This window comes from Scomber japonicus, chromosome 4, assembly GCF_027409825.1.
Source record: "Scomber japonicus isolate fScoJap1 chromosome 4, fScoJap1.pri, whole genome shotgun sequence".
Taxonomy (NCBI): domain Eukaryota; kingdom Metazoa; phylum Chordata; class Actinopteri; order Scombriformes; family Scombridae; genus Scomber; species Scomber japonicus.
In genome coordinates, this window is record NC_070581.1 from 24165749 (window position 1) to 24189787 (window position 24039).

Genomic DNA, 24039 nt, shown 5'->3' on the forward strand with positions numbered 1-24039 from the left:
TGATCTCTCTCTCTCTCTCTCTCTCTCTCTCTCTCTCGCTCTCTCTCCCACTCACACACACACACACCATTTTACTCTGCTTGCACTGACTGGAGCTAGTGACTCAGAGAAATGACAATAAATAAATCTTTTAATCTTGTAAACATTTTCATATTCCCTATATGGAAGGGGTCATTGTCATCTTGGAAGAGGCAGATCAGGATAAAGATCTGTAGGATAAATCAAATGATCACTCCGTCTTGATTTGCAGTGATCCTTCCCTCTAAGGGGACAAGTGAACCCAAACCATGCCTGCAAAATACCCCAAAATGTACCAAAAGTGGGCGAGGGCCCACTTGTCTAGAATAAGCTGAAGGATGAGTCATCTAACATATCACTTATTTCCTAACATCACTGTAGACCAGTGCTTACAGCTTTTACCCCACTGAACTATAATCCACCTACAGTATAATATCACTCTCTATGTAATTGTTGCCAGACTGTGCTGACCCTGAGGAAGAGTCGCTCCTCTGTTTTTCCTTTCTGAAGGTCATCAAATGTGCGTTATCACAGTTTCAGACCCTATTTACTGATGTTTTTCCTATATATTTAAATACAGATGTCCCTTTAGTCACTCTTCTTATTGAAACAGCAGTTGGTGGAGCAGTCTTTGTGATCCCTGCCTTTCAAAGTCACTTAGATCTTTTCACCATCTTGACAGTTGACACATAATCAGAATAAACTGGGCCTGCTTAGTATTTCTATACACACCACAGAGCATGATTAGATGTCATTTGCCTAAAAGGACCACTGTGCAGAAACATCTGTAGTTATGTTTCCTGTTTTCTTCAAACAAATATAAATAAATATACTAATCTACACTCTCGGACTTTCATATATCTTTATTTAAATATATAAAGCAGTGAGCACATGTCCCACCACACCGCACTAGCTGGGTGCTAAAAGTAGACTACTATACACCTACACTTACATACAGCTCACTGAAACAGGAAATTAAGACGTCTGATCAAAGAGCAGCATGATGCACTCACTGTACCCAGAGAGAAGCGACACAGAGACGAGCTGCACAAACAAAGTGCAGCAGCAAAGCACGGCTTCACCTCATGACTCGAAACTTTCTTCATTTTAAGATCAAACCAAGGAGTCTCGGCTAAACTAAGTAAGTAAGATATTTTTAGTTTTCTAATGCTTTATAGTTGATTTAGTTGTATAGTCTAGGTTTTGTTTGTTAAACTTCTGAAAATCTAATCATAAAGTAATAAAACTCATTGTTTCAAGCACAGTAAAGGATCATTGGAGTAACTTTGTTGACTTTATTAAACATGAGTTTTTTTCCCTTGATCCTTAAAATGAGTAACTGTGTATTTGTATGAAATGTACAACACAAATGTTCACCCCTAGCTTTTCATCTTCTTTTAAGAAACTTGAATAATTCAGAATAATGTAATCCGTTTATGGAACAAAAAGGAAATGTGTTAAAATCAAAATAAAGTCATTAAGTTAAGTGTTGTTATTCAGTCTAGTAGAATATTTGTTTCCAAGAATGTATGAAAGCAGAAGTGGAAAAACTCTCAATGGAAACACGTTTGTTTGTCTGTTAAACAACTTGAACAATTCAGAATACTATAATCCATTCATGGAACAAAAAAAAACAAAACCAATGAGTTAAAACCAGAATAAAGTCATTAAGTGTTATTATTCAGTCTAGTTGATCTGTTTCCAGAAATGTGTGAAAGCAAAAGTGGAAAAACTCTCAATGGAAACATGTTTGTTTTTCTACACTTGTCGTTACAGAAGACGCTGCTGCTGCTGTGCCATGCTGCTGCAGCGTTTATGAGAATCAACCTACGCTATCTCGATTTTCATTTCACTGCATTCACGAGAAAAAAAAACACTCAACCTGCAACCATGAACGAGACGCATGCCAACTGCAGTGACCCTTCAGTGGACTACCAGTACTATTTCTTCCCAGTTGTCTACAGTTTAGCTCTAGCTGTGGGTCTACCGGGTAACCTAGCAACCCTCTTCGTCTTCACCTTCAAGATTACCCCCCGCACAGCTTTCAGCGTGTACATCAGGAATCTGGCTCTAGCCGACATCCTCATCCTGTGTACTCTACCCTTTCGGATCCACTACCACCTCAACGGTAACAAATGGGTGTTCGGGGCCCCCATCTGCAGCATCACGGGGATCCTGTTCTACGCCAACATCTACATGAGCATCTGTTTCATGATGTGCATCTGCGTGGACCGCTACATGGCCACCGTACATCCTCACACCTATCTGAGGCTGAGGAGCACATGGTACTCTTTGATTGTGAGTGTGACGCTTTGGGGTGTCGCTGGAGTCGCCATGCTGGTCTTTCTCCTCCTGGGCCCTCTGGAAACCAACGAATCTGGAAGCCAAAGCTGCTTCGAGAACTTCGCCAAGACTGAGTGGGAGACGCGTTTAGGGGTGTACAGCATGCTGGGCCTCGTCTTTGGCTCACTGCTGCCCTCTTTAATCATCCTGGTGTGTTACCCTCTGGCTGCGAGGCGCATCTCCATGATGGGGACTAACACAGCCCAAAAAGCCGTGAGGGTCATTTACACCATCCTGGCTATAATGGTGCTGTGCTTCCTCCCAAACCACGTAGTGTACCTGCTGCACTTCCTCCGACGCTTGGACGTCATCCAGAGTTGCTCTTACGGCAACGCCATCTATCACGCCCGACGGGTCACCATGGCCCTCGTCATCCTCAACACATGCCTGGACCCTTTGCTTTACTTTGTGTCCACCAGCCACTTCAAATGGAAGAGCTTGAAGATGACATGGCTGTGGGGAAGATTCAGGAGGAATAGAGGCGTTTATGTCGTCGCAATCAGCTGAGTGAAGTGAAGTGAAGTGAAGTGGCAGCACATTCAGACTGTAAATATAGCTCTGTATATTCTTCTCCGTTATTGTATATGTAGCTTCTATGTAACATGGTGCAAGTATTTCAAAAAGATGAGACTTTTCTATAAAAGTGTTTATTCAAATTTGACTTTTTACACATCACAATAAAAAGGGACAAATCTGAATTGGTGTACCTTCTTTTTTTTTTTTCTCCTTTATTCTGGGGCGATTCAGTCTATAAAGAGTGAGGGAGAAGAAACATCCCCTAAAAAAAGAAGAACAAGAGCCTGGGTATATTTAAGCCTCACTATCCCGACAGTGAAAGAAGGCAGACTCAGCCATTGATGTTGTATAATCTGAATTTTAACAGTCGTACGTAGCTTCCACAAATCCAAGATCGAGACTGTGACAGACCGTTCGCTCTTTTTTTTTGTGTGAATTTCTCTTCAAATGTTCATAGCTTTGGAAGAAAAGAAGAAAGAAGATATTTCAGCACAGTCCAGATGGAAGTCCTTTTTTCAGCAGGTTTGAAAGGAAGCTCCCCAGATCCTCATCCTGACAGAGAGAAACAGAACATAAAGTCAACACAGAGGCACAGCAGGAAACACTTTCACACAGGGCTGACTTTAATATGTGTTACTCATCCCATTACTCATCTTCTGACCCCTTCGAGAGGTCGTTCACACCACACAGGGAACCACTGACACATTACACTTTACAGTTAAACCACTGATATTTTATTCTTACACATCGTTATACAACGTCTTAAAAAGGGTTGTATAATATCTAGTTCATATTTACTTGAAGGCTGTAATCAAAATTCTTGAAATTATAGTTTTTCAATATTAATTTGGTGAAGATAAAGAGCACAAATTAAGATGCTGAGCCGTTTTTGCTTTCTACCAGCTCCTGAGGAAATATCGGACTCTTTCGCTGCCAAAAGCTTCTCTATGTTCATCAGCTAGTCTACAGCGATTCAGCGAACTGTGTCTAATAATAATAATAATAATAATAATAATAATAATAATAATAATACATTTTATTTATAATGCGCTTTTACAAGTGCTCAAAGACGCTTTACAGAGAACACAAAAAATATAGAATAAAGTGGAGTAAACAATGTAGAAGGTTAAAAAGACGAGAAAATGGAAAGAGGATAGTCTGTTTGCTGTTTGAGGATGAGCAGGTAGTGTACTGAAGGTTTTAAGAGGTTTTTCTGCCTGCTGTAGCCAAAAATGACACAATGAGAGCGCTGAGAGTGAAAAAAAAAACAGTAAAGTTGAAGCCGGACAGCAAAACAATGAGCTGAAACTCACTATAAAACTCTCTAAGCTGCAGAGTCACTGATATTTCTCCACTTCTCATATTAAACATCGTCAACTGATACACTATTAAAGTAAAAATACAAATTATAGCAGTTTTTAGTTCTTATAGAGTAACTGATTATACCACATTCATGTTTAATAATGTCTTAAAAAGTGCATTATTTCATATCTTGTCTATCAAATCTGTGAGACATTTTTGTTAAGGTATATAAGATCTTTTTTTTTTTTTTTTTTTTTTTAAACTTCTGCCCTTTACTCATGGAACATATCAAGCCACTGAAACTGCTCTCTCTCTCTCCATTACACCTCTGCCTACATTCAATGGGCAGGTTTCCCACCCTCTATCTGCCTTTCACTTTCAAAGCCCCTACTCTCATACTGTCCACCCACACAACTGTTAGCGCCTCTTTTACCTTTCCTCAAGACACACACACACACACACACACACACACACACACACACACACACACACACACACACACACACACACACACACACACACACACACACACACACACACACACACACAGGTTTAACTTGCACCTTGCCTGGGGGGTGGGGGGGTTGACTGGTCTATTTACCCGTGCTGTGGTGAAAAGCATGTGGCCCAGGAAGCAACATGGGTTTGAAGCATCCCACAAGCTGTATTGTCACTCTCCTCGTGCTAACTGTGGTCTAACAGACTCCCTCATTCTGCTGCTGCTGCTTTCACTTATTTACCTGTGCAGTTACAGTATATAAACTTCCTTAATGCTTTTGTTAGTTTTATTGCATTTATTAGTGTTGCACAGTTTGGTTCCTTTTGTTGTTTAACTGTATGGAGTTGAGCAACTTTCTAGCAAAGTCCTGCCCATCTTCAGTCTGAAAAGAGGTCTAATCAGGAAGTGAAAGGTCCCCTCGAAAAATCCCCAAACCAGACCACATTACTGGAGAACTGTTGTTTCTGAGCAGGTTGAGATGTGTGATTTCTACTTTAGTCTTTTTCTCGTCTCAGTCAATAATTATACCAACTGGGATGAAATATATCCCCAAATGAGGAGCTCAATGACTTCAAGTTGGTGGCTTGAAGTGGTAATGAAAGCTTCAGGGAGATTGTTCAAGGTCTGTATTAAAAGTGTCTCGGAGTAGAAAAATCAGTCATAACCGACCACGGCACATTTTTTGGTTCTACTTTAAGGATTAAGAGCTTACTTCCTTATCTTGGGAAAATTATTCTTATCACAGATGACATATGATGTAGGAGAACTGAAAGAGGTGTCTGGCAGAAACAATCCATAAGAGGAGAAATGTTTCAGGATTTAAAAAAAAAAACACTCACTTTGATGAAAACTGAGGTATTTATGCGGCTGATTTCGTGCAGAGTGCAGAGGAGAAAGAGGAGAGACATGCTGTCTCTGCAGAAACAGATCTTATTACAATCTCCTGACTTACTGCAAAAAAATGTAGTTTTGCCACACTGCTGTTAGAGCCAATGACGCAGTCAGTCATCAGAAATAATTCTTGTCAATTTGCATAACTCGAGAGTCGAGAAGCTTTTACATTTAACACAATAACGTCCTTTAGCTGAAATAAGAGGCTGCATAAAGAATCAGTATGAAATAAATAAATAAATAAATGGTGCAGAGATATTACAGTAGAGCTCCAGATTAAAAATTGAGACATGGAAATGAGTATATGCTCCATTTAAAAAGGGCCCATTTGTAAGATTTAGGGGGCTCTATTGGCAGAAATGCAATATAATGTTCATCAGTATGTTTTAATTAGTCTACAATCACCTGAACCTTACAATGAACCCTTTATATCTACAGAGGGAGCGGGTCCTCTTCCACAGAGCTAGCCATTAAAATCCTACACACTGGTCCTTTAATGGTCATGAAGGATAGTTCAACTTAATTATAACACATAAAATCTAATATGGGGTCTTACGTTTAATCTATTCATTTCAAATTATTAAGTTTCTGTTGACATTTTTGCCTTTTAGAGAACAAAAGAGAGAGGAAAGAGGGGTAAAGAGAGGGGTATAATATTCAAAATAAGTCTGTGGTTTGCATCTTAACTAACTAACCAACTTATATTTGAGAGATGAGTTCATATCAGTCCAGTGTATTTCCCCAAGACTGGGCAGAAGCTAACAAATATATTTTCCCATTTTAAAAAGGGACATAAGGTAGAAGCTTTCATGCTTAAGCTATGTTTTCATTTTAGTATCTTACTTTTGCATTTGTAACATTGGTAACTAATTATTGTATGTATACGTACCCCCCCAAAAATGTCAAATAACTGTCAAAAAACCTACAATTTTCTGCTCATCAGCTCTGAGTGTCATAAAACAGCGATATCACACTACCAGTTGTCAAGTCTTACTGAGGAGTGAGGAGCAGTTTGAGTCCTAGCTCAATTTTCTAGCCCGTTTCATAAGAGTGATTTTAATTTTAAATACTCTTTGCATATTAAACTACTTTCTCAGGAAACTAAATTTTATGAAATCATATGCAGCACCGAACTGAGAGGTATGAATTTAACTGTGGTGAGATGACGAAGATCCTTGTATCCTTGTATTGAGCAAAATACGTTTCCTCTTATGGGACAATAAAGATTTGAACTGAACTGAACTCAAAGCAGCTGTGTGGATGTTTAAGTCATTTAAAAAGCCATTTAGATATCACTAAAATTAACACAGTGATACACAGACAATGCAAATGTGTTACCTGATAACTCCAGGACAGCAGTATGACCTTAGTTTTACTGTCTTCAGCGGAGGAGGAGACTTTGATGACGATAGACTCGACCATGACGGTGCCATCAGGGAGGTGCTGGATGGTGTAACCTTTTAATACGCTGAGGCAAAAATAAACATCAGATATAATCTTATGTGTCACAAAATGCAGAAGAAATTAAGAGTGTCACTGAAATCTCAAACGCAACATTTTAGCTTCAAATGTTCAATTCTCAGACATTACATATGAAACACACCATTTGCTGCCTGTTTATGTAACTGATATGGACCTGAGGATGTGTCACAATAAATAACATAACGGTTATAAATAAACCACAAGTAGGAGTTGTTACAGTTTTCATGAATAATGTAAAGAAAATGTAAAAATTGCTGCTGTGTTTTTGGTGAATTGCAAAATAATGCAGATGAGCGGATAAAAGCAGAAGGCTCGGTGACTTTAGTCTTCCTGTGATGATACTCTCACCTCTTCAGGTGTGTGTAGATTCTGTGGAGCGTGTCCGGGTCGCTGTGGGGGTCTTGGAGCTGCACGCGGCAGGTGAAGCGTAACTGATGCTCGTTGAGGCCCAGCTCCTTCAGGGCCTGCTCCGACGACACCAGCTTCAGACTCTGCGAAATGGAATTACATCACCATTTTTAAAATAGTAAAAACCAAATAAATCCAACTAGACTGCAGCTCAAAAAGTCTTTATAGCATCAAAAACCAGCAGAGATATGGAGTGTTTATTGTGTGCATGTAAAGGTGGGATAATAATAAACTTACATTTTCTTTCATGATCAGGGTTCCATGCATTGTGCGAGGCTTTTTGGGATCAGGTAGAGGCCCTGCAACGAGAATAGACAGTTTAACCTCTTTAGACCTACAAAAAATATTAATCTGCTTGTTCATAATGTTCAAGGTGAGTGGGAGTTAAAAGGGAGAGGTCACAAGATCAACTAGAGGGGTCATGAGATGACTGACAAGAAAACAAAGCAAAAACAACCAACATACTGGATAGGTTTACATTCTCAAGCCTTTAAATGCATTTAAATTAAAGGCTGGGTATCATATTAAAGATCTTGATACTCTTATGATTACAGTTAGTTGAGTCATTTCTGGTTCTACTCACAACTTATCAAATAATAAGACAGATGAAAAGATTTGGGAGCCACTGCCTAAAAGGTACTTATTACTATCTTGCATCAGGTTTGGGCATCTCCCCTTCAGGATGTTTCCTTCTAGTTTCACTTCTTTTTGCAATTGCTAGTTTCTTCACCAACTGAAGCCAAGAGATTTGTAGGAGTAGGAGTGCAAACTGATGCTCTTATTTCTTGATTTTTGTTTGTTTATCTTTTTTATTTATTTTTTTTACATTTGTGATTACATTAATTTAATACATTAATTAATTTCCTCTGTGGAAACCGCACCTCTATGTTATTATGTTTAATTCCTAATGAAAAAAACACCAAATATAATAAATAAACAGGTGATAAATGGAATAAAAACAAATGCTGATGGTCAAAGTTGTGCACCTCAGAGCACTGAAACATAAAAGTCCATCCTGGGAAATGTAGATATCTTTCTCTAACGCTGTATTTCTACTGTTAAACTCATGATTGTTGTGATTAAAGATTTACAAGATGACATTTCAGAGCAGTAAAATCCTCATAAGTCATTTCATAAAACCCTGTGCAGTGTTTTGTGATTAATAAACCTTTAAATTCATTAATCTGTTAATAAACCTAGCATTGATGGATCATAGTCCATCATTTCACTTTTTACATGCCAACACACCAGCTCCTTACATTTCTCTTCTTAAACGTACATTTGCAGATATTTTAACTGTCCAACGCACCATGTGATGTTGCATTGTGCTGAAAGTGAGAAAGTTGAACCAACTTCAATATTTTTGCTGGACGACCTTGTGTGTGTGTGTGTGTGTGTGTGTGTGTGTGTATGTGTGTGTGTGTGTTGGGGGGGAGGGGGGTTTCTGCATTGAAGTTGTCTGAAGCTCAGATCTGTAACGTCTGCTTTAGACAATCTTCTTCCAACTATCTGTTCTTCTTTCTGTCTCAGAGCTCCGTGCTCTAACATAACATACGTAACCCTGAAGAAGAAGCCTTATTAATAACCTTGGGGCTTAAAGCAGCATCATGGAGCCAAAAAAAAATTAATCAACAGAAAATTAATCTGGAACTATTTTTTATGAATCATTTTAGAGCAAAAATTTACTAGTTGTAGCTTAATAATTTGCTTTTTTGTCCTCCATGAAAGTAAATTAAGGATTAGGGTGTTTAATCAAACAATTAATCATTTTAACTGAAGTGTGAAGAATAAAAAATATGATTACAGTATAACCAACACTAGAGCCACAAGTTTCATTTCCGGTGAAATTTGTTGAACAGAAAGTTGAGAATGAACATGGGGACTTCTTACTTCTGTACTCATACATGTGACGTCCTCATTGTACCTGATTTTAGAGTGTTATGACACTTAAATGATATTTTCCATATGTATATATACAGTACATACATACTGTAGGTAACGACTCACTTGAAAATGTCAACGGAAATCAAAATGTCAGACCCAAAAAAAAAAAGAAATGTGAAAGTGAGTCTTTGTGGGCTCCCTGTACCAAGCTGTATCTTTACTGAGCTCTATTACTCATTTGGTGATAAGTTAAACAAATTCCCCTTTTAACGTTACCTCCTAGAGCCATCTCCCTCTTGAGCAGGTTGAGTGACATATCCACAGGTACGCTGGGGTTAGTCGTTACAGTGGTTGTCTCTCCGTTGGCGGGCATGTAGCAATCAATGCCTGAAAAACATCAAATATTAACACGACTCCCACAACTCCCTCTGCTCCTGCTGTTGATGTGTGTACGACAGGTCTAATGTGAGTCTCACTTACTAAACTCTTGCTCTATTTTGCCCTTGAGGAACTCCATCTTCACCGCCTCTCCGTGTACCAGCAGCATGTTACGAGGCTCGGCCATACGGATGAGCTGCATGATGCCCTTAGCGTCGGCGTGGGCGCTGAAGGACATGTACTCCACCTGCAGCTTCACATCCAGCTGCAGGAATCACAGAGAGATTAAGAGTCTAGACTAGTGTTGTTTTTCACATGGATCAGCAGCTTCATGTCTTCTGGTTTTGGTTCTTTTTGAAGGAATATTGGGAGATTTTGAGAAATACTTATGTTCCCTCTGAGAGTTAGGAGAGAAATAGAGATATCTGTTTGTTAAATATGACGTTGGAGACAGGAGACGGGTAGCTTAGCTTAGCTTAACGACTGTTAACAGGAGACAACAGCTGTCCTGGCTCTGTTCAAAGGTTAAAAAAAGAAAGTCTGCACCTCTAAACTATAATTAACATGTTGAATCACGTTTGTTCAACCTGTACCAAAACCACTGCGTAAAAACAACAATTTGTTGTATTATGAGCAGTTATGGACCATTTATTTTGGCTGTGCTTGTTGCCTGGCGACCTGAAGGAGAGAATAACACTCCAGGAAGTCACTGTGCCCAGTCCAGCATAAAAGCTTGTTACTTGGGAGCTTTAAAGATGCTGGCAGGCAGATTTCAAAAGAACTTTTGGACAAAGCCAGGCTATTTTATAAGCTATTTGTCTTCTGGCTGTAGTTTCATTTTTTTTAAACATATAATTATGTATCTTATCTTCTTATCTTATCTAACTTTCAGCAAGAATGGGAATAAGCTCAAGTCTCAAATGTTGAATTATTCTTTCAGGAATCTTTAAATTAAGAGATAAAAATCACAGGGAAGTTGAGTAGAGCTGCAGCAATAAGTCAATTAATCAATTAGTTGAGTGATAGAAAAAAACTGGCCTCCAATTTTGATCATGAAATTGTTGTTTTGGTAATTTTTTAAAGGAAAAATGCTGAATATTTGCTCGTTGTATCTTCTCAAATGTGAAAATTTTAAGCTTTTATAAGTCGTATATGATAGTTAACTGAGTATCTTTTGAATTTGAGGATGTCACCTTGTGCCCTAAGAAATAAAGATGAGAAAACGATGATATGTCCTGATAGAGTTAATGAGTGACAGGTATGAAATATGTGATTTTATCTGCTGAGCTGAAAGAAATCATTCAAGCCATAAAACACAGTATGATCTCATCACAAACACAAGGATGTCGAGGAAATCAAAAACGATCTTTGTAACAACGAAGAATAAAAAAAATCTCACTGTTGATCTTCCTTCCATCTCCAGTTTTCTTTGTCCATTCAGGATCTTGTGACCGATTGTTCCTTGTACACAATACCCCGGCATGATTACCTACGAAAAGAAAACCAAGTATACGTCAAATATTTACATTTTTAAAATATATATACTTTCATTTCTTTAACCCTCCTGTTGTCCTCAAGTCAAGGAGGGAAAGGAGGGAGGAAGGGAGGAAGAAGGAAGGAAAGGAGGGAGGGAGGGAGGAAGGAAGGAAGGGGAGGAAGAAGGAAGGAAAGAAGAAGGGAAAGAGGAAGGTAGGGGGGAGGAAAGAAAGAGGAGGAGGGAGGGAGGGAGGAAGGAAGGAAGGGAGGAAAGGAAAGGAAAGAAGGAAGGGAGGGAGAAGGAAGGAAAGGAGGGAGGGAGGGAGGGAGGAAGGAAGAAGGAAGGAAAGGAGGGAGGGAGAAAGTAAAAGAGGAAGGAAGGAAAGAAGGACAGAGGAAAGAAGGAAGGGTGGAGGAAAGAAAGAGGGAAGGAAGGAAGGAAGGAAGGAATGAAGGAAGGAAGGAACAATCAAAACAAAGGTTAAGAGGCTCACCATGTTCTTCTCATTTCCCGCCCATTTCTTGAAGATCTGCAACGACTGACCGGCGTGCAGCATACCTGGTGTAGCAAACACCACCTGAAAGGATTCATATTGTTTCATCAGCTGTGATGATACGAATTTTTGACCCTGAAACTTTTTTAATTAGAAGGGCGAAAAAAATGACTTACCATAGGTCCAGGATTGTCTGCGTAGGAGCGATCGAACGGCTTGATGTGTTTAAACTCAAACATGTTTCTCTGTACAAACGTTTTTCGGATCTTCTGGTTGGTCCACGTTATGAAAAGCTTGTAGTAATGATTAGCTTTCTCCGTCAGGCCGGTGGAGAAGTAGATTGGTGCCTTCAGGTTCATTCTCTCCCTGTGGAGTGACAAGGAGGTAATTACAGTGTCTCTTCCCAATGAGCCACCAATTAATGATAAAACAGTTCATATATCAACTGTTAGTCCGTCAGGCTTAATAAAATGAATACAGCTATTTCAGGAAGCTGATATGTTTTTTAAAAGTCAAGACAATTAATGACAATCATGTTTTATAATTATGTGCAATTTTACTCCAGATTGAAAGGACTTTCTATTTAATTGGAACACCAACAATTAAGTAAAAGAAGAAAAATGGCCTTTATTATTCATCTCGACCCGTCACTGTCTTTCTACCATTCACACACTTATAATGAGACGTTTAAGGATATATATAAAAGTATTTTTTTTTATTTTTAACATCAACCCTACCAAAATGTTTCCAACAGGATGCAGAGTTCTTGAGCTCTTCCGAGGGCGAAAACTGGAATGAGAACCTGGAAAAATAAGAAAGTAAAAAATGACACAGTGACAAAATACAAAAACAGGAATAAAACCAAAACTTCCAAAAATCAAAATATGGTGTTAAACTAACTGCAGCCATTACCTTTCCTCCTCTTTCTATGCTTTCATGCACTTTCTTCAAAAAGTCTCTCTCTCTGCATCTCTTTGAGTCTCGGATGGTGGTGGCATACGTGGACTCTGAGATGAGGATGTCTGGACGGCACTTATCGATCCATGCGGCACTAAAGATATACAACACAAGGATGAAGAGGCTGTGCAGCATGCAGGCGAACACTACAACAGAAACACAGTAATAGAGTTCTCTATTTAGTCTCATATTACACTCTGAAATGTTGTTTAAAAAAGGAAAAACTAGAGATATTGTCTTTTTTTATTTAATGCTTTCTTCTTCAAATCCTTACGCCTACATTACCCACAATCCTTGATTCGCTCAACTCTACAGATTAGGGAGACTCGACACACAACTACAACCTGCTAGGAGATGATCAAGTGACCGACAGAGGCAGTTCAAGGTGTTGTGATCCTTTACCTGCAGCTCGTAGTCGTCCATTGAGAGTCTCTCTACAGATTTGGGTAGCAGAGACGAGGAGTGGGCTTCAGAGGTCTGGTAACTAATGCTGCAACTAACAGTTATTTCCATTGTCATTCTGTCGATTCTTTTCTTGCTTAATTGATATGTTCATAAATGTCAGAAAAACATTGATCACTGTTTCCCAGAGCGCCAGGTGATGCTACAAATGCTTTCTTTTGTCCACAACAGTCATTAACCCGAAGATATTCAGTTTAATCTCAGAAAAAGAAACTAGAAAATATTCACTTTTCTCGGGCTGGAATCAGAGAAACTTTTTTTTCCTAGTTGTTAGTAACTTTAATTAATTAATCAGCTGTACTGGTAACCTCTCGTCTTTTTTACTCCACACAATCAGATTTTTTTTACATTTTCAAACTTGTCATCAGCCTCAGACGATGCTGACTGAAGTGACGTCACTTATGGGAAAGTTCAAAGTTTGTGCAGCTCCACTAAAGGGTTTAATACAGTTTTACCATTTCTGCCACATATGCAGTAGTACTCCCCAACATCTGTAAATAGAATCTGAAATTAACATCCCAAAGAGCCAAATGCTGGCAGATTTCCTGTTCGGTGAATAAATCTCTCATGTAATAAAATATCCGGCATGATTGCTCCGAAATTACTTATTTTTGTCACTATACAGTGTAGACAAACTCACCATATGTGTCTTTTTACACATCTAAACTGTGCTGCAAACATATGAGCTCTTGAGACGGCCTGACACCGAAAGGTCTACGCAGAAAACACAGCAGAGCAGCAGCAGAGACTGCTCTTTCTGGGTATCTAAAATGGAGGCGTTCACGTACAGTGTTGAGCGTAGGTCAATTGTGTTTTGGCAGTCTACAGAGCCAAATCACAGGGACTTATGTGTGTTAAACTCTTGATTTTAAATGTGTTAAAATGTCTACATACAAACCTGACATGATTTGATTGAATGTTGATCTAAGTATTAAAATAATTTAGCTTTAAATTCTGTTTGTATGTAGTTTTGTATTCAACATAATACCTTATTATCTCAATGAAATGTACATGTGATACAAAAAAGCAATTAGTTATTTCAGCTGGTAAAAAATATTCTTGGTCGGTGGATTTTTTCATCGGCAGGCGAGTCAAAATGTTACTGCCTTCAAACCCACTTTGATGTGTATTATTGTTGGATTCCCCTTTTAAATACAGTAAAACTCACTTACCCTAAATGCCTGTCTGGTGTCATGTTATAGTCTCCCTGAAAAAAAAAAAAAAAAAAAGAAGTTTTAAGTTATTCTTGTGTGAGACTGTGCCTGTCAAATACACTGACTCCCAACACAGTGCAGGCTTGTTTACACTCACAGTGTAGACCACAGACTCTGATCCCACTTTGATGTGCACCATGGCGGCTCCCAGGACATGGCCTGCATAGTACGCCTTGATCTCTAGCTCATCATCCACCTGCCAACCAGCGCAAAAAAAAAGAAAACAGCTTTATTTGCCATCAAAAGAGACGAGCAGCTGGTGCCGAGGTGATAAATAAGACGGATATCTGGGCACATGAAAAAAAAAATGACATCAGCACAGCACCTGGACGGTTTGGTGGAGGTTCAAAGGTATTACTTTCTTCATGCAGTCCTTGATCATCTGAGAGGTGAAGAAGTTTGTTTCTCCCTTTTTGTCGACGGTGATCTTACGGAAATCTTCTAGCAAAATGGGACAAATGGCCTTAGTGGGATGGGTCATGTAGATGGGTCCGTCGTAGCCCACCATCTCACTCATGTAGGGCAGAGCGCCGCAGTGGTCCAAGTGGAAATGACTGAGAGAGGAACAAGTGAAGTCAGGATTGGGTTTTACTTCTTTCAGATTCTTAACAATAATGCAACACCAGCAGGGAGGCATCTCAAATTTATTCTGCAGCATGACAAAGAACCCGAACATCAAGCCAGAATCATAAATAACTATCGACATCAATAAAAGAAACAAGGAGTCCTGCAGCAGATGGTTTGACCCCCACAGAGTCCTGATCTGAACATAATGGAGTCAGTCTGGGATAAACATGATGAGACAGAAGCAGAGGAACCAAGATGGAGGAACAACCGACCTACTGAGAACTGCTGCTGTTTTAAAGGCAAAGCTGCTCATAATAAATACTGATTTAATTTAAGTTTCTTCTGTTTGCTGAACTTTACTTTTAGTGTCTAAGACAGGGGTGTCAAACTCATTTTCATTCAAGGGCCACATACAGACCAATTTGATCTAATGTGGGCCGGATCATTAAGAAGATGGAGGGAAAAAAGGAAGGAAGGAAATAAGAAGGGAAGGAAGGAAAGAGAGCCAAAAGGAAGGAGGGCAGAAAGGTAGGAAGGACAGATGGAAGGAAGGACAGAAGGAAGAAAGGGAAGAAGGACAGATGGAAGGAAGGACAGAAGGAAGAAAGGGAGGAAGGAACAAAGAAAGGATAAAAGGAAGTAGAAAGGACAGATGGGAGGAAGGACAGAAGGAAGAAAGGGAGGAAGGACAGATGGAAGGAAGAAAGGAAGGAAGAAAGGGAGGAAGAAGAGATGGGAGGAAGGACAGAAGGAAGAAAGGGAGGAAGGACAGATGGAAGGAAGAAAGGAAGGAAGGAACAAAGAAAGGATAGTAGGAAGGAAAGTTGGAAGGAAGGAAAAGAACACAGGAAAGAAAGTGGGACGGATTGCACCCCTTGGCGGGCCAGTTCTGGCCCACGGGCCGTATGTTTGACACCCCTGGTCTAAGACTTTTGCACAGTACTGATTGAAATGGCAACGTTACATCTTCTCAAACAAACCTGATGATCACACAGTCCAGGAAGTCGGTCAGGCGTCCATTCTGGATTATGTAGGAAAAATCTGGGAATCGTCTCTGAAATGACAGATTTACACACAAGGTACAAAACATGTGAGACTCAAAAAGGAAATGGGAAGAGGAATGGGAAAAAAGTGAATATTTTTATGGTTTATTTGGTCTTGTGACAGTTAATGGACTATCTATCTTTGGGCCAAGATATTTATGGTTGCATCTTGGCCTTTGGAGAACAATGATGAACATTTTTCAACATTTTCAGACATTTTATAAACTGAGAAACGAATCGATGAATCAAGAAAATAACCAGCAGATTAACTGATAACAAAAATGACCGTTAGTTGCAGCCCTGGTGTCTATAAAGTCAAAAAGGTTGGGAACAAAGGCTGAGTATCGTTTAAAAAATACCAATACCAATACCAATCCAAGTAACCTTAAAGTGATACTTTAAGTACTTCATATGATACCCATTACTTATTTTGTATTGCACATTTACACATTTACTTTTATTGTGTTGATTGGCTGTGAGCAAGTCTGTACAAATAGTGATATTTTCTAGCTCTGGGTGCAAAAAGGATCGATTGCAGGTATTGTTTGATGGGAGATGTTTCGATACTACTTGGTATTGATTTATTTCGGCTGATACCTTTTAAAAGGTAGCGAGCTCTAAGGGAAATGGAAAAAAGTGAATATTTCAGGTTTATTTAGTCTTTTATGATAGTAAATGGACTATCTTTGGGCTGTGACAAAATAAGACATTTTAGGTTGCATTTTGATCTTTGGGAAACAGTGATAGACATTTTCTGGCATTTTATAAACTGAGCAACGAATCAATTAATCAAGAAAATAACCAGCAGATAATACTGACAGACTGATAACAAAAATAACCTGTTAGTTGCAGCCCTGATGTCTGTAAAGCCAAAAAAAAGTTGGGAACCAGACTAAAGAAACCAGAACATATTTACACTTGAGAAGCTGGAATCAGAGAATTTGGAAATGTTCTTCAAATAATGTTTTATCAAATATGGAGTATCTAAATACTTGGCAATTAACTGATTAATTGACTAATCACTAGGGATGAGTATCGGTACTTGATACCTTTAACCTATCGACCAAAAGAAATTGATACCAAGTAGTACAGAAACGTCTCTCGTCAAACAATACCTTCAATCGATCCTTTTTGCACCCAGAGCTAGAAAATATGACTATTTGTAAGAACTTGATTTTTAAGTGTGTGATGTATGCTGTGACCCACATGCTGATTTTGAGCATTTTTGTATTTAATAGACATTAATAATTTGAAGATGTGGAGGAGTCGTGGCATTTCATGCAATTTAACGCTTCTATTCAAAGGATGGGTATCAAATGAAGTACTCAGTTTGTATCAGCATCACTTTAAGGGTACTTGGATGGATTGGTATCATCATTTTTTAAACGATACCCAACCCTACTAATCACTGCAGCTCTATTACTAAACCAAACCAATGAAAGATCCCTGACACACTATCCATCTGTTGTTTTTGCCTCTTCACTCACATCATCGTTGTATCCCATGTGCATGCCACAGTCCAGCATGATGTTTTTGCCTCCGATAGAGACGAGGATGCAGCTGCGGCCGACATCCTGTCCAGCACCTTGGAGAGAGAACAACTTAAGTTGAGCTGATTGAAAACTTAAAAACACAACAGGCCATAAACGCACCACCAGTATGCACACTGACTTTAGCTTCTGCTGCTAACAGCTGCAGCAAAACAGTAAAACTATTCAACTTAAAGCTGTTTTTAAACCACTTTAAACAGCAAATACACGCGTCATTACTACACAAATATATCTGCACACTTATTGTACAAATAACATTAAAGTTAAGTACGCAGTTAATGTTGACGGAACTAGCTTTCGAGATGCTAAGTAGCTCTGTACTCACCTAGCGGTGTTACTTTAATTTCAGGCATGTTTTCTCATCTGAGCAGCTTGTTTCTGCAGTTAAATGAGGGTCAGTAAGTAAACACAGACGCCCTGACTCCTTCCGATGAATTACAATTAGTTTATAAAGAAATACGTATTGTTTAGCTTGTTGTATACATGTGGATATTTCATGTAGTCTTCACATCAGTGTCAAACTACCCGCTTTGAGACTTCCGATGTTTCCGATTTCAAAATAAAAGCCCTGTTAGTAACTAGACTTATACTCAACGATCAGCTTGACATTATTTAAAGCAGGGGCGATTTTAGACCCTTTTTATGGATGCCCAAGTACCCCTAAATTCTAAAAATTCTAAAATATCAGCATTTATTCCCCCTAAAAATTAAAATAGTTTTATTTTAACAAGTCTAATGTACTGTAATGTAGTTCTGTCATTAATATCTGTCTTTATATGTCATTCCACTCAACTATGTATTAATATTTCTTGTATTTCTTGTAATTTATGTTATCCAATGAATTAGTCATTTAGCAGGGGGTTTGAACACTTGTATATTAAATTGTCATTAGGAGCTGATCCCCACTAAAGGTCTGATCCTAGAATAAAAACTTAACATCATATAAAAAGAGCAGCTTTTAAAGGAAAGTGCTGATGTGTTTACTTGTGTAATGAGGTTAAAGGACAGGTAGGTAGTGCTGATGTATTAAAGTGCTGGTGCATTTGTCTCCAGATGTATCATCTCATGGTGTTGGAGGGCAGCGTACGTGTGGATGCTCCAGATGGCAAGAGTGCAAAGAGGTGGTGGGAAGGATGGGAGGGGCAGTCATTATGTTGATGGCCTTTCTGACACACTGATCCCTTTAGATGCCATGTCCTCTACACCTGTGATCTTTCCAGCTGCTCTCACTGTTTTCTGCAGAGACTTCTGGTCAGTGGCTGTACAGAGATGAATCGTGTTAAGAGTGAGGTTGCAACAAGCAGAATACTTCTTTCTCTTTCTCAACTCCAACCGGTCAAGGCAGATGGCTGCCCACCAACAGCTCAGTTCTGCTTGATTTTCCCTTCACATTTAAAGGGGAGTTTTTTTTCTTGCAGCTGTCGCCAAGTTGCTTGCTCATGAAGGAGAATGTTGTTTCTCTGCCACAGAAGCAAATATGAGGCACATGGATCTCTAATTAATTCAATTTAATTCAAAAAGACTTTATTTGTCTCTTAGGGGCAATTTGCAGAGGCATGTAGAGCAGCACAGTCAGCAAGCTGCAAAATACAGGACAATTTAAAGAACATGTAAAACGCAAAAATAAGATTTTATGATAATAATGATACAAGCATGGTAATATTATTAGTGCAATAAAAGTCAAATGCAGTATACTATATTGATGTGATGTGCATGTCACTGTCTGAATAGCCACTTATAATAACAATAATAATAATAATAATAATCATTTAATTTGTAACACGCTTTACATTTGAAGCAAATCTCAAAGTACAATAAAAGCATCAATATAAAAGATGGACTAAAAAAACATAAAAGATTATAAAAAATAAGAGCATAAAAGCAGCAATCAGCAAGGTTAATTAAGAGTCAAAGCTTCTGCTTTATGAGGGGTGGAAGTAACAATTAATTGATAAAAAAGGAGGTGATGAAAATGCATGTGGAACGAAAAATAAAGGGGTGCAAATGGATATGAAACAAAAAACAGAGTAATCAATTATCACATGATTTGATTAATTTAAGTCTATAATGAAAACATGTTTCATAATTTTCTCTGTCTTACATTCATCATTCATCATTCACAACACAAAATTGCCATTTATCATTTTAGAAAAGTGGCCTCAAGAGTGGAAGTAACAAAAAAATCATTTAAAAAAGGCAATTTCACCTCAATTTTTTGTTACTTCCACCCCTCATACTGCTAAAACCTATTTCAGTGTTTATTTGGAGGCGTCCAAAACTATTGTTGTTTTAAATCAGACGTAAAAAACAACTTTGAACTTGCCCTTTAACTACTAACGCTTTTAATTTGAAGGCAACGTCGCCAATTTCCGGCGTTTCCCCGGCTCGACTCTGCGGCTGCGCAGTAGCAGCGGATTAGAGAGAGTGCGACCTGCAGACTCACGGACAAACAGAGAGAAATGCTTAATTTTCTTTTCACTTTGAAGTTTTCTCGCAGGTAACACTGTGTTATTAGACTCCTTACTTCAGTGCGGACATTTGTTATCGATCTCAGGCTCGTTGGCGACCGTTAAACAAATTTTCTCATTAATTTATCGTTTGTTGGTTCATCTGTCAGCAGCACTTCCTGATAGACACCATGGCTGATTCTGTGACTGTAGAAGATCAGAAATTCTGCTTAAAGGAGGTGCTCAACACTTTTAAACTGTGTCTGTCAGAAAATAAAGAAGTCTACCTTGAACACTACGTTGCTGGCTGGCGTGGACTAATAAAGTAAGTCATTTAGGGTCAATTCTTGTAATATATAATGTTGGATATATGACTCCTTTTAGACTCATTTTTTTGTGTGGATTGGTTATGTTTTCAAGGCACTTAGAGCATGATTATACACTTTAGGACTGCAACTATCAATTAGTTTCATTAGCAGTTTATCTGTCAATTATTTTCTTGATTCATTGATTCGTTGTTTGGTCAATAACATGTCAAGAAAAAGGAGGGAAATGTCAATCCCTGTTTCCAAAAGGCAAATATAAAACTCATTAAATGTTTTCTCCACAACCCAAATAAACTTAAGGGATTTTTTTAGATATAAAAAAAATGACAGTCGAAAGAATCTACTGTCAAAATAGTTGGTAATTAATTTTCTGTTCTTAGACTAATGGATTATTCAGACTAATCATTGCAGCTCTTTTTCATACAAACCTGGCTTTATGTGTCTATAAAGGGTCATGTCAGCCAAAATGTTGGGCACCAGTGCTTTAGCTCTTCATAATCCTCACATGATAAAGTCACATGATTGTGGAAATTATGCCGCGCCACCTCACCAAATACAAAGATGTGGGACTAACCAGGGCACAAAATTAGCACCACTGAAATACTGGTAAGATATGCACATTTGAGGATTCACTAGTCATTTGGTTGGTGGACAGAAAAAGTCAATTTTGCACCCTGGGATAAACACATGAACATAAAATCTTTTGGTAATAAAAAAGCCAAACTTTAAAGGAATTAAGTGACAAAACTACTTTTTACATCTAGATGCTTCATTCTAAAAGTACTCGTCAATCTGTGTGTGGTAAAGTGAAGGATGGGGATAGCATGACTCAGTTACAGCTGCAACTTATTATTATTTTTTATTATCAAGTGATTTTAACAGTTTAGCTTACTGAGACACCGAACTAACGTCTTCAAATGTCTTGTTTTGTCTGATCAACAGCCCAAAATCCAAGTTGACTATCATCTATGACACAGAAAAGCATCACATCATCACATTTGAGAAGCTGCAACTAGCAAATTTTTTGGCATTTTCCTTAAAAAAAAGACTAAAATTGTCATTCAGTTATCAAAATAATTGCAGGTTAATTTTTTGTTGGTTGCCTAATTGATCATTACAGCTCTAATTTGCTACTTTCAACTGTAACAGTCTATTAAATGTTTCAGTCTAAAAGTACTCATCAATCTGTGTGTTAAAGTGAAGGTTGGGTAAGGCACTGATGTTCAGTTACAACTGCAAGTAATTATTATTTTTATTATCAGTTGTCAGGAAATAGTGAAAATGCAAGTTTTAGGGTTAATGATGTCTTCAGATGTCTTGTTTTGTCTGATCAAGAGCCTGAAATCCAAAGTTATTCAGTTTACTGTCATCTATGAAACAGAAAAGCATCAAATCATCACATCTGAGAAGCTGCAACTAGCAAATCTTTGTCATTTTGCTTTAAAAAAAAAGACTAAAATGGTCATTCAGCTATCAATATATTTGTATATTAAATATCTGTTATTGATCATTGCAGCTCTAATTTGTTACTTTAAGCTATAACAGTCTATTAAATGTAACAGATACATCAACTCTCTGTCTTTCTTCATCCCATTAACAGGTTTCTGAACTGCTTGGGAAGCGTCTTTGGCTTCATTTCCAAGGACGCTGTCAACAAGATCCAGATCCTGGTCAACCACATGAACGACGAGAACGGGTCCCAGTACATCACCGTCCAGTCCATGGTCAAATACGAGCTGGAGAACGAACTGGTCGACCTCACCAAGCGAGGCAGCCACCCTGAGTCCGGCTGCCGCACTCTGCTGAGGCTCCACCGTGCGCTGAGGTGGCTGGAGCTCTTCTTGGAGCGCCTCCGTACCAGCAACGAGGACTCCAAGACCTCCGTCATGTGTGCGGAGGCCTACAACGAGTCCCTCTCCCAGCACCATCCTTGGGTGGTCCGTAAAGCCGCGGGCATGGCCTTCTGCATGCTTCCAGGCCGCCTCTCGTTCTTTGAAGTGATGAATGTAGGCCAGCCGGAGCAGGTCGTTGCCATGCTGGGGGAAGCTCTGCCTCTTATCTCTGAGGTGTATCAGATCACAGAGGACCTTTACGCTCAACATAACATGCTGGATTTACCTTAGAGGGAAAAGAAGTGCTATGATTCACCACTTCATACATGACAGGATTAAGTTCCTGATGACCGGCTGTCAAACTAGCTGCTGCTACAGTTTGGTGATTTGAGGGATGTGTATTATCTGTACAAATGTTGTGCACAAACATAACTTCACTCATTAATGTGTACTGACTGCATTCCCTCCTTTTTAATATAAAACTACTGTTAATTATACAGCTGCATGTTGATCTTTACTCTCTAATGCACTTCTCAATTATCTTTTTAATCATCATCTTGTACTTTTAGATTTTTTAAAATTTAAATAGATAAAAGGAAACTACAGTGGGGTCCAGAAGTCTTTGGTCATTTAGGAGATACATTAATTAGAGCTGGTACCAATCATTTTTAATGTTAATATCAGACACTGTAAGCACTGTAAAGGTTTCTCAAGATCATAGATATTTCATTTAGATATTAACACATTTATGCTGCTGTCACACAGCTAGAATTGCTCTTATCTAAGATTAAATGATGCAATTTTAGTAGCCTTAACAGTAAATAAATACAAAAAAACACCAAAATTACAGTTAAAATACTATTTAGTAAACTGTAGCTTTAATGTGAGAGCAGCAGTTTTCAAATTATTTCAACAATGACAAAAAAAGGTCAAAATATTAAAACCAAGAAAACTAAAATACACTAATTTTATTCTTTTTTTTTTTTTTTTTGAATGAAACAAAAGTTGTTGGTAGTGGACTCAGAGTTGTTAACCCCACTATTAATGATCTCAATATTTCATTTACTGTATAAATGATAAAACATGCTATGTTTATAGCTGATGTTAAAGTTAAAGGTAAATGTGTTGATAATGGGTTACTCATTATTTGAAGTGATGGTTTATTGTTTTACAATAATATATATTACATGGTTACTTCAAACTGAAATATCTGCTTACATAAACAGTACAGCTTAACACAAAACGTCCATCTGATGGTTGTTAATGTGTGTGATGTTAAATTGATTTTTTATAACTGATTATTGATCAATGTCAGAAACACTTTGGTCTGTTACCTGAGAACACTTTGTTACCTGTCGTCTGAAGTAGGTAATTTCACTTTGAACACGTCATGTTTTTATAATAGTTATAACTTTGGTCATAAAATGTCCACAGCACATTACTGTTGAATATTTCAATCCTCGTGTTTTGTTGGCATTGGGTTTATTTCCTTGTTGTAAAAATGAAATTAAAAAAAAATGAAAATAATGAACCATTTTCCTCTTACTTTATTATTAAAGCCCAACATGTAGAAATGTACTGAAGCACTAACTCTTCCCTCTGTCACAACTTGTACATTTTATAAAGGTGGCAAAGTATATAAATTACCGTGGAGCTTCGTTATATATATATATCGTTAAACATATATATGCATTGTATAGGCTATAACCAGTAGTGGAAGAAGTAGTAAGATCTTTAAAAGTAGAAATACCGCAGCATATATGTTCCCATATTGAGTCAGTATTTACAAATTCCACCTTAAAAAAAGACCGCAGTCTAAAAAAAAAATCACAGACACTACTTCTGCACATTTAAACAGTCTTTTTCACATTTGCCTTGACAAGCTTTTAGGTACTTAACACTAGAAATGTGCAGATGAGCATCTTGCAGCACAGTTACAGAGCTCTGACA

General features: G+C 38.2%; 3 protein-coding genes across 3 annotated transcripts; 2 read left to right on the plus strand and 1 right to left on the minus strand.

The window, feature by feature from the left end:
* The first annotated feature begins 1053 nt into the window (after nt 1-1053).
* Nucleotides 1054-2868, plus strand: LOC128356920 (lysophosphatidic acid receptor 6). Its single transcript, XM_053317107.1, has 2 exons — nt 1054-1159; nt 1795-2868. Exon 2 carries the CDS (start codon nt 1834-1836, stop codon nt 2866-2868), a length of 1035 nt encoding a protein of 344 aa, XP_053173082.1. The 5' UTR covers nt 1054-1159; nt 1795-1833.
* A 207-nt stretch (nt 2869-3075) lies between these two features.
* Nucleotides 3076-18000, minus strand: ints11 (integrator complex subunit 11). Its single transcript, XM_053317105.1, has 17 exons — nt 17810-18000; nt 17422-17519; nt 15872-15945; nt 14650-14878; nt 14422-14520; nt 14283-14317; nt 12604-12742; nt 12429-12493; nt 11868-12057; nt 11692-11775; nt 11121-11210; nt 9824-9986; nt 9620-9730; nt 7697-7758; nt 7400-7542; nt 6908-7037; nt 3076-3429 (listed from the first exon to the last, which is right to left on the minus strand). The coding sequence occupies exons 1-17, from the start codon at nt 17835-17837 to the stop codon at nt 3364-3366; spliced, it is 1806 nt and encodes a 601-aa protein (XP_053173080.1). The 5' UTR covers nt 17838-18000; the 3' UTR covers nt 3076-3363.
* A 1933-nt stretch (nt 18001-19933) lies between these two features.
* cptp (ceramide-1-phosphate transfer protein) lies at nt 19934-22739 on the plus strand. The gene is made up of 2 exons (XM_053317847.1): nt 19934-20256; nt 21858-22739. Exons 1-2 carry the CDS (start codon nt 20123-20125, stop codon nt 22378-22380), a joined length of 657 nt encoding a protein of 218 aa, XP_053173822.1. The 5' UTR covers nt 19934-20122; the 3' UTR covers nt 22381-22739.
* Nucleotides 22740-24039: the final 1300 nt, after the last annotated feature.